The sequence below is a fragment of the Pogoniulus pusillus genome, chromosome 11 (genome assembly GCF_015220805.1).
Source record: "Pogoniulus pusillus isolate bPogPus1 chromosome 11, bPogPus1.pri, whole genome shotgun sequence".
In the NCBI taxonomy this organism is placed as follows: Eukaryota; Metazoa; Chordata; class Aves; order Piciformes; family Lybiidae; genus Pogoniulus; species Pogoniulus pusillus.
In genome coordinates this window covers 7,890,564-7,899,038 of record NC_087274.1, presented here as the reverse complement: position 1 = coordinate 7,899,038, position 8,475 = coordinate 7,890,564, and the positions used below count along the sequence as shown (strand labels likewise).

Genomic DNA, 8,475 nt, shown 5'->3' with positions numbered 1-8,475 from the left:
GGTGGAAGCCTCATGTCTGGTGGAAGTTTTTAAGGCCAGGATGCATGTGGCTCTGGGCAACCTGATCTAGTGTGAAGTGTTCCCTGCCCATGGCAGGGGTATTGCAACTAGATGATCCTTGGGGTGCCTTCCAACCCTGACCATTCTACTATTGGCCCCCAGCTGAAATGGCCATTCTGCCAACTGTGCCAGCCAGCACAGGCTGCAGGCTCTGCACTGGTTCTGCTACAGCCTAGTGAAAAACAGGCACAGGGGACACAGGTGCTGTGCCCGCATAGTGCTAGGGCAGAGCTGAAGCTCTGCTCTAGCCTGTGCCACAGCCCCCAGCTGCCCTATGCACCCTCCTGCTGAGCCCCTGCTGCTTTGGCTTATAGCAGAAACGCTGCCCGGATCTGGCAAAGTCGCTCCTCGCCCCCAAAGCCGCCGTGACTCCGAGCTGTCAGCCCCTTCCCAGGATCTGCCGGCTGCTGAGCACACAAATAAGCCCTCTGCAGCGCGCAGCCCCCTCCTACGAAGAGTTTGTCATTAAAACCAAACAACTCAGCCCGGGTGACACATCTACCCGCGGCTGAGCATTTGCATTTAAACGAGCAGCCTGGGGGACCCGAGCAGGTAGTGCTGTTATTAAAAAATGACAGAGGCACTTCAGCTCTGCGCTCGCCTGCGCCGCTGCTGCCTGCTGCTGCAGCCTCTTTGTGTGGAAATGTCAGCTTGGCTCACGCAGCTGGAGCGTGGAAGAGCTGCTGCTCCCTGGGGGCTCTCGGAGCTTGTTCCCGAGTTGACGCTGGAAACTTTTGCTCCTGACGTTCTTTCCTCCAAGCGCCCCTGGGCCCCTCTTCTACGCTACTGTTTACTGACAACCTGCAAGTCCTGGGGGCCAAAACGAGCACGAAGTTAAAACAGGGAGAGGAAAAATGATAGGAATGTCAAGTTTGTGACTTGCTTTGTTTTCTGTGATTTGCTTCCTCCTTTACTTATTTATTCATTAATAATTTTTCTTCGAAGCACAAAGATCAGGACTCTGTTTCCTGCACCCATCCCAAGGAGCCCCAGCAGTGCAGTGCTAGCTGCAGTGAGTACCTGATGGCTCTCTACTGGAACTGGCTCACTGGAAGGGGTTGTAGCAGGTGCTGTAACTTTTGTTAAGGGCATCTGTAACCCTATTGAGGGCAGCTTTGACTGGAATCTGCAGTTCAGGGCTGGGGTTGGGACTCAGTCCCTGGGTCCCTCACGCCCTTCATGGAAGGAGCAATGGGGTGAGCAGACCCAATGCCTGAGCGGGTCCCCACCGGCTGGCACTACCCTGCACACAGTCCCAACCAAGCTGCTCGCAGCACGTCGGTCCCTCAGTGCAGGGAAAGCTGGGGCTCTGCAGCTGCTTCCCACATATGGTGGCTCCAGGCAGGAACTCAGCACCTGGCCCACAGTTGGTGCTGAACCGACGTGTTACTGCTGTCCAGGGGAGAAGGGCTGCACCCAGCACACCTGTGGGGAGACACCACGACTGTCCTGAGCTGCCAGAGCACTTCTGGTGTCTGCAGGATTTCAGAAATGGGATGAACTTAGCAGCAGGTGCTGGCACCCTCGAGCCTCTCTAGGTTCTCTGGAAGACCCTGGCACCAGCAACGGAGGCATGCTGGTGCCCTGGGGCAGGGGAGGACCTTGCCGAGGCTTACATGGTGTGGTGTCTGGCAGTTGGGACTGTGCTGCAGCTAGGAGCACGTGGCAGAGTGAAGCGGGCTTCATTCATGCAGAGCAGTGTCTGCTGTAGCCAGGCTCCCCTTGTTGGGTGAGGCAGGGCCCTGGAGCCTTTCCTGGGTCAGGGACTTCAACCAAGCAGGGTGCTGTACTCCCAGACTCACCTGTTGGGAGGAGGTGGCCCTCCCAGATATCTGGCACTAAGATACACTCATCAGAGAGCAGCTGATGTGGGGGGGCTGCTGCCACCCTACTCTTGTCACTGGATCACATCTGGCTGCCAGACCATGGTCTTGGTATTTCAGTGCCAGGGGGAGGCTTTGCCCAGGTTTCCTGCAGCACAGGGAATGGGAGCACTCTGCCTGTGTCATTCACTTCCAAGCAAAGCCAGGGATGGGGCTACATTGCTAGGGCTCTCAGAGCCACAGGCTGGAGATTGTGCTCAGCAAAAGCCCTGGTCCTGCTGCCATCCACGTGTTCCTAGACAGATGGTCACTGTCCCCCTTGCCCAGAGCATCTCTAAACACCAAACTCAATGTCCTGCCTCTGGCCCAGGGCACAGCCTGTCCTTGGCTTTGTTCAGCCTGTCCTGAGGCAACCCCCAGCTCCTTAGACACAGCAAGTTCCCCCCCACCCCACAGCCTCACCCTCCCTGCAAGGAAAGACAACAGAGCCAGCCTAAGCATGTTTATTGTCACCACAGAGACACTGGTCCTGGCTCAGGTATCTGCACACTCCATGGGGTCCAAAGACACGGTGACATCTGCCTTGCACCGCAGAGTGCCAGGGGCTCCAGGCAGCGGCCAGCAGCTCCACGGCTCAGGGGCCACATCCGTCACGCACAGCACCTGCAGAGGAGACCATCAGCAGGGACCAAAGTCGTCAGGTACTAAGACACCAGGCTGGGAGGCACACTGCCTGGCAGGCAGAGGACGCTGATGTTTGGATCTGCCATCCATAGCTGTGAGCCAGGTCCCAGTGCTCACCATGTCCCGAGGTCCCGGTACTCACCGCAGACCGGAGCCAAGCGGGCGGGCGGGCAGAGCCAGGCAGCAGCACGCTGGGACTGGGCTCCTCGATGCTGGATCGGCGGGCAGGGGATGGGCGGCGGAGGCCAGAAAGCAGTCCTGAGGCTCTGCCAACTGAGTAGTATCGAGGCCCGGCTGCTGGCCGGTACCAGGGCTCGGCAGGGTGGCAGAGCCAGAGCAGTAGCAGCCCTAGTCCCAGCCACTGAGCAGCGCGCATCGTGCTAGCAAGACGCAGGCACTGCTGGGACCCGGCTGCTTTTATATCCAGGCGAAGGGGGCCCGCCTCGCCCGCCCCCGCAGCCCGCCTTCCGGGGGCGGCAGAGCCGCAGGGAAGATGTTACTTGCTGACAACTTCGCAGCCATCCCCGTTACCATGGGGCTGCGTGAGCCTCGGGGCACAGCCGCCACCGGTCCTCCCGCACCCGCCGGGGCCGCTCTCCGCTGCACCCCTCTCCTCCGAGACCCGGTCCCGAAAGCGGGATGCTGAACGCGGAGGCAGAAAGGAGCAAGTGTCGGCCTCACCTTTACTGAAGGCGGCCCGGTCGGGAGCGCGGCCTGGAGCAGGAAACGGCCCCGCCCCCGCCCCCAGGCAGATCCCGGCGGTCACTCCTTGAACTTCCATTCCTGGCGGCACATGGGGCAGTGCTGCTGGACCTGCTGCGAGTTCAGCCACTTGAGGATGCAGTGCATGTGGAAGCAGTGTGAGCACTGTCCCCATACCAGCGGGCAGTCGTCGCCGGGCACCTTGCCTGTGGAGCGGGCAGCCCGTTAGCCCCGGGCAGGCTCGGGGGAAGGCCGCAGCCCCGGGGCCGCTCTCCCAGCCGCCCGCCGCCTCACTCACAGTCGGGGCAGCAGCCGTTGAAGGCCATCCGGCAGATGCCGCAGTTCTCGTCGTTGGCCACCCACAGCCAGGAGGCGACGCCGTGCCAGCTCCGCACCCGCACCCGCATCCCCGCGCCGCCGGAAGTCCCGCCCCGCCCCATCGGGCCCCGCGCACAAGGGCGCGCGCCCGCCGCCGCCCCTGCCCCTTCCGCTTCCGGCGTGGGCACAGCGCGGCCGGAAGTGCAGGCCCCGCAGCGGAGCCGCCATCATGGCCGACAAGATGGACATGTCCCTGGACGACATCATTAAGCTCAACCGGAGCCAGCGGGGCGCCGGCCGAGGCGGCGGCCGGGGTGGCCGGGGTCGGGGCGGCGCCACTCGCGGCGGTGGGCCCGGCCGGGGCGGCGTGGGAGCCGGGCGAGCGGGCGGCGGCCCTTTGCGGAACAGGCCACTGATGGCCCGGGGCGGCGGCAGGAACCGGCCCGCGCCCTACAGCCGGGTACGGAGTGCGGTGGGGGCGGGCGAGGAGCGTGGTCGCTCATGGGGCTCGGCGGTGCCTCGGGGATCCGGGCCCGGGCCGGGCCTTTGATGGAGCGGGGCGAGCGGCAGCGGGATGGAGGCGTGCGGCGCGCAGGAGGCGGCGGGGCGGAGGGCGGGCCCGGCGGGCAGCCCTTTGTCCGCTCCTGGTGGGGCGGGCGGCGTGGCCGGTGATGGCCTGTGGCCGGCGGTGTCCCGGCACCGCTGAGCGAGGTCCCGGTCTTGTTGCAGCCGAAACAGCTCCCCGAGAAATGGCAGCACGACCTGTTCGACAGTGGCTTCGGCGCTGGGGCAGGCGTGGAGACCGGCGGGAAGCTGCTTGTCTCGAACCTGGATTTCGGCGTTTCGGATGCGGACATTCAGGTAGAGGCTTGGGAGCGGCCCCAAGGGTTGCTCGGGTTACGTTCGTGGGGGGTTTAATTCATCGCGCCGGGGTCGGGCGCTTCAGACGCCCGCGGAAGCTCCTTTTGCACTCCTAAGCTGATGAACTGATTCTGTGCTGGGTCGGGGTTTGTGCCGCGGGCGCCCTGTCCTGCAGTGGTTCAGGGGATCCCAAGAGGCTGCAGTTAGGAAAAGCTGTACTCTGCTGCAAGCTGGTAGCTGATCCCGTTGTGAGTGGATGCCACAGCGCCTGTGGGAAGATGCTGCCGCGGGGCTGGGTCCAGCTGTGGCTGGAGGATTTAGTATAAGCTGTATAAACTATGAAGGTCTTTGTAATCACAGAAATTCTCTTAGCTGTGCTGTGTGCCTGTCTGGGTGCTCTGCTTTTATGGGATCTACTTGCACAGCTCCGTTCAAGTCACGTTCTGAGCATGGAGATGTAACTGAGAGCACATCACCTGTGAGGGAGCACGGGCTCCTCTGCACTACAGCACCGGTGGTACCCGGTGCGTTGCAGCCTGGTGACCTCTTTGGGCCACGGCCTTTGTTTCAGATGTGCTGTGGATAGGAGCTGCTGGATTCTCTCAGTGGTGCATACACTGCGGTCTGTGCGTGGGCTGCTGGCCCTGGGGCCTGCTGCTGGCCCTGGGGCGTGCTGCTCCCACTGGGCTGCGAGGTCGCGGTCAGGATGAGGTGTGAGTTGCACAGAAATGATTTGTAAGGACTAGACACATTCCCACCAGGGGCTCTGGGGCTCACTCGTGCTGCAAAGTGCTTCCTGTTAAACTGGCTTCTGATCCCTGTGTCCTCTCTAGGGAGGAGCAAGCAACTGTTTTTCTGCCTCCTTCATCGGTGAATTCATTCTCATTACTCTCATGTGCTGATCAAGCTGTGCCCACACAATTAGGTTTTTTCAGGTCACCCAGTTATTGGGTAATGCACTTAAAACCACCTCTTTTCCTCATGTAACTTCAGATTTGGGTTAAATAAGTTCCTTGCTTGTAGCCAGGCCCTGATAGGTAAAACGTGACTCTCTGAAGTCACCTCCACTTAGTCATTTTCTGCTTTGTGTCCAGCTGAAACTTTGTTTCTGCCGCTGGCTTGGGCTAGGGTGTGGACCATCTTCCAACTGTGGTTTATTTAGGAGGAAAGCTGAATTAATGGATTTGCACCTAGTCGTCACTATCCAACCTATAATTTAGTGCTGCCTGAGATGTGGTGATTGTAGAATCAGCCAGGTTGGAAGATGGTTCTTTGTTAACAAGGTAGAGCTCCGTCCTTTCTGTACTTCAGAGCAACTGCCTCTGAGGAGGGGCCTGAGCACTGGTGGAGTGCTTGTGTCCAGAAAGCTTCTTTCTTGAGTGCTGTGAAATGTTCATCTCCAGGGTGGAACTGACTTGCAGCCCTGTCTGGAGTGCTGTGTGCTTGGGAGGTGGAAGAATGCATGTGGTGCTTGGGCAGACACTTGGGCTGTGACTTGTGGGGACAGCTGCAGGCTTTGCAGCAGATGCTACAGGGGGTGGCTTGTCCCTCAGACGCCCAGCAGCTCTGGCATCGGTGTGAAGCTTTTAAGGGATGTTGTGAAGCCACAACATCAACTTGTGGCTTCCTCAATTAAACAAAACAAGTGGCTCTGTTGCTGCCTCTTCTGTTCCACCCTTTGTGCTAGGAGGAAGGATAAGGAGAGGGATTTCCTGATCTCAGGTTTTGGGGTCTATTCCTGACAGACTGTGTTTCTAAATTGCACTGATCTGATACAGATTTAAAGGGAAAAAGAAAGTCCAGCATAATAAACCTATGATCACCCTTTGGCTCCCTGCATTTGTCAGGGGAGAAAATCATTCCTCCTCCGTGGAATCGATTAGAGTCAAGATTATTTTCAAATGGTCACCCCTTTGAGTGAGCCTTCAGGAAAACACATCAGGTTTCCCCTGAGTCCTGGGCTGTGAACATGCACCCTGTGATCACTGAAGATGAAGCTCTGCTTTTTTTGTGTCACCTGTGGCAACCATCCTTCCTGAGTGATCAATGTTTTGGAAAGCTCCTGCAGCTGCTGAGAGTGGATGTGTGGGTTGAGCTGCTGGCTCTGTCTCCCAGCTGTATGGTGTCTGCAGTGCTGATGGACAGGTGCACTCTTCTCCCTCTTAGGAGCTCTTTGCGGAGTTTGGGACCTTGAAGAAGGCAGCTGTGCACTACGACAGGTCTGGGCGCAGCCTAGGGACAGCGGACGTGCACTTCGAAAGGAAGGCAGACGCTCTGAAAGCAATGAAGCAGTACAATGGGGTCCCCTTGGATGGTGAGTCGGTGCTGCTCCCTCCACAGCATGTTCTGCTGGCTGGAGGAGTCCGTGTGCAGTGTCCCACTGCACACAGGCTCATGGACTGCTCTTCTTCCAGGGCGCCCCATGAATATCCAGCTGGTCACGTCACAGATTGACACACAGAGGAGACCAGCACAAAGGTGAGATCCCACATGGGAGTCCCTGTGCCCGGTGAGCACAGGGTGGAGATGTGCCTGCCCCCTCCTGTTGTGGGAAGCATGGATCCGTGTGGGTTAACCAGAATGCACTATACCAGTTGCTTTTTGAAAATCCCAGTGTAAACAGAGGTGGCATGACCAGAAGCCGTGGTGCTTCAGGATTTGGTGGTGGAGGAGGCAACAGGCGAGGCACTCGTGGTGGGAACAGAGGGAGAGGCAGAGGAGCTGGGAGAACTTCCAAACAGCAGCTCTCTGCAGAAGAACTAGATGCACAGCTGGATGCTTACAATGCCAGGGTAAGTGCTTCCCAAACGCCAGACACAGCTTCCCCATGACACCACCTGGGAAATTCCTGCTGGCCCCAAGCTGACTGTAAGAGGGAGTGTTTGACAGATATCTGGACTAGAGCAGTGCTCTGCTCCAGCAGCTGGCTTATATGCTCCAGAGCACTGTCAGCTGCTGACACCAAAAGTCAAGAAATGGCAGTGTTTCCTGTGCCCCAGCTCACTGGGGTTGGTATAAGGCAGGTGCTGCCATGTCTGGAACAGCTGTGGGGAAGAGTGGCTGTGTCACAAAGTCCACAGAGATAACAGGCTGGGGAAATGGAAAGCAGAGAAGAATCCATGTGAGAGCTACCTGGGGTGCTACTGAGAAGGGGTTAGTGGTGGATACAGTTCCCCAAGAAGGGTGCTAATGGTAGATACAGGTCCATAAAGTCTGGACCCACAGAGCTGTCACGTGTGTACGTGGTGACAGCAAAGGCAGTGTGGTAGGAATTGGGTAAAGGCAAGGCAAGAGTGTGGGAGGAATGGGATGAGCAGAATTCCAGAAAAAAATGATATGAGACTATGATGCTTTGAACAGTCTGTGGCTTCGAGGGTATATAGATTGTGTTACTTTGCACAGATTTGACTGTGGGAGGGTGATTTGCAGTCATGCCGCAGGGCACTGCCTGAGTCAGCTGTGCCCTGGCACCATCGACCCTCCTGTATTAGCCCTGAACTTGCATGGTGCTGGCCAGCAGTACTGGGGAGTAGTGATGGTTCACCCAGGGACAGGGTTCCTCTGGGAGGAGGGAGGATGGATGGGTGTGATGCCATAGTGTGCTTCAGGGTATTATAGACAAGCTGGGGGTTGCCAGAGAGGTGTGGTGGGGTACCATGGGGCATTATGGGGGTGCCATGGAGTGTTACAGGAGCGTTGAAGGGTGCACGATGCCAGCTCGTTTCCTCTCTTCCAGATGGACACCAGCTAAATCGGCAAGCAGAGGGCACAGAGAAGGACTCCAGTCTGGCTCCGTGCTCCCGGCGGGGGCTGCGGCGGTGGCCACTCATAGCGTGGATGGGAATTGTTTTACTTTTCGTTCTGGGATAGGTTTTAAACTCCTGTAAAGGTTTTTTTTAATTCCGAGCAGACCTGTTTTGTACCGAGTTATTTTTGGGATACATTTTACTGGTTGCCTGTTGGGCCGAGGTGGCTTTTTCACCTTTGCCGTAATAAAATAGAACCGTGTCTACGAGCCTTCACGTCT

At 58.2% G+C, this 8,475-nt stretch overlaps 3 protein-coding genes across 3 annotated transcripts; 1 reads left to right on the top strand and 2 right to left on the bottom strand.

Annotated features, from left to right (window-relative positions):
* Positions 1–2,370: 2,370 nt before the first annotated feature.
* Positions 2,371–3,242, bottom strand: NPB (neuropeptide B). Its single transcript, XM_064150836.1, has 2 exons — positions 2,710–3,242; positions 2,371–2,546 (listed from the first exon to the last, which is right to left on the bottom strand). Exons 1-2 carry the CDS (start codon positions 2,941–2,943, stop codon positions 2,418–2,420), a joined length of 363 nt encoding a protein of 120 aa, XP_064006906.1. The 5' UTR covers positions 2,944–3,242; the 3' UTR covers positions 2,371–2,417.
* On the bottom strand, positions 2,773–3,711 carry ANAPC11 (anaphase promoting complex subunit 11). The gene is made up of 3 exons (XM_064150837.1): positions 3,568–3,711; positions 3,249–3,475; positions 2,773–2,861 (listed from the first exon to the last, which is right to left on the bottom strand). The coding sequence occupies exons 1-2, from the start codon at positions 3,707–3,709 to the stop codon at positions 3,330–3,332; spliced, it is 288 nt and encodes a 95-aa protein (XP_064006907.1). The 5' UTR covers positions 3,710–3,711; the 3' UTR covers positions 2,773–2,861; positions 3,249–3,329.
* A 41-nt stretch (positions 3,712–3,752) lies between these two features.
* Positions 3,753–8,463, top strand: ALYREF (Aly/REF export factor). Its single transcript, XM_064150833.1, has 6 exons — positions 3,753–4,047; positions 4,317–4,448; positions 6,615–6,762; positions 6,863–6,926; positions 7,063–7,240; positions 8,185–8,463. Exons 1-6 carry the CDS (start codon positions 3,817–3,819, stop codon positions 8,197–8,199), a joined length of 768 nt encoding a protein of 255 aa, XP_064006903.1. The 5' UTR covers positions 3,753–3,816; the 3' UTR covers positions 8,200–8,463.
* The last annotated feature ends 12 nt before the right edge of the window (positions 8,464–8,475 follow it).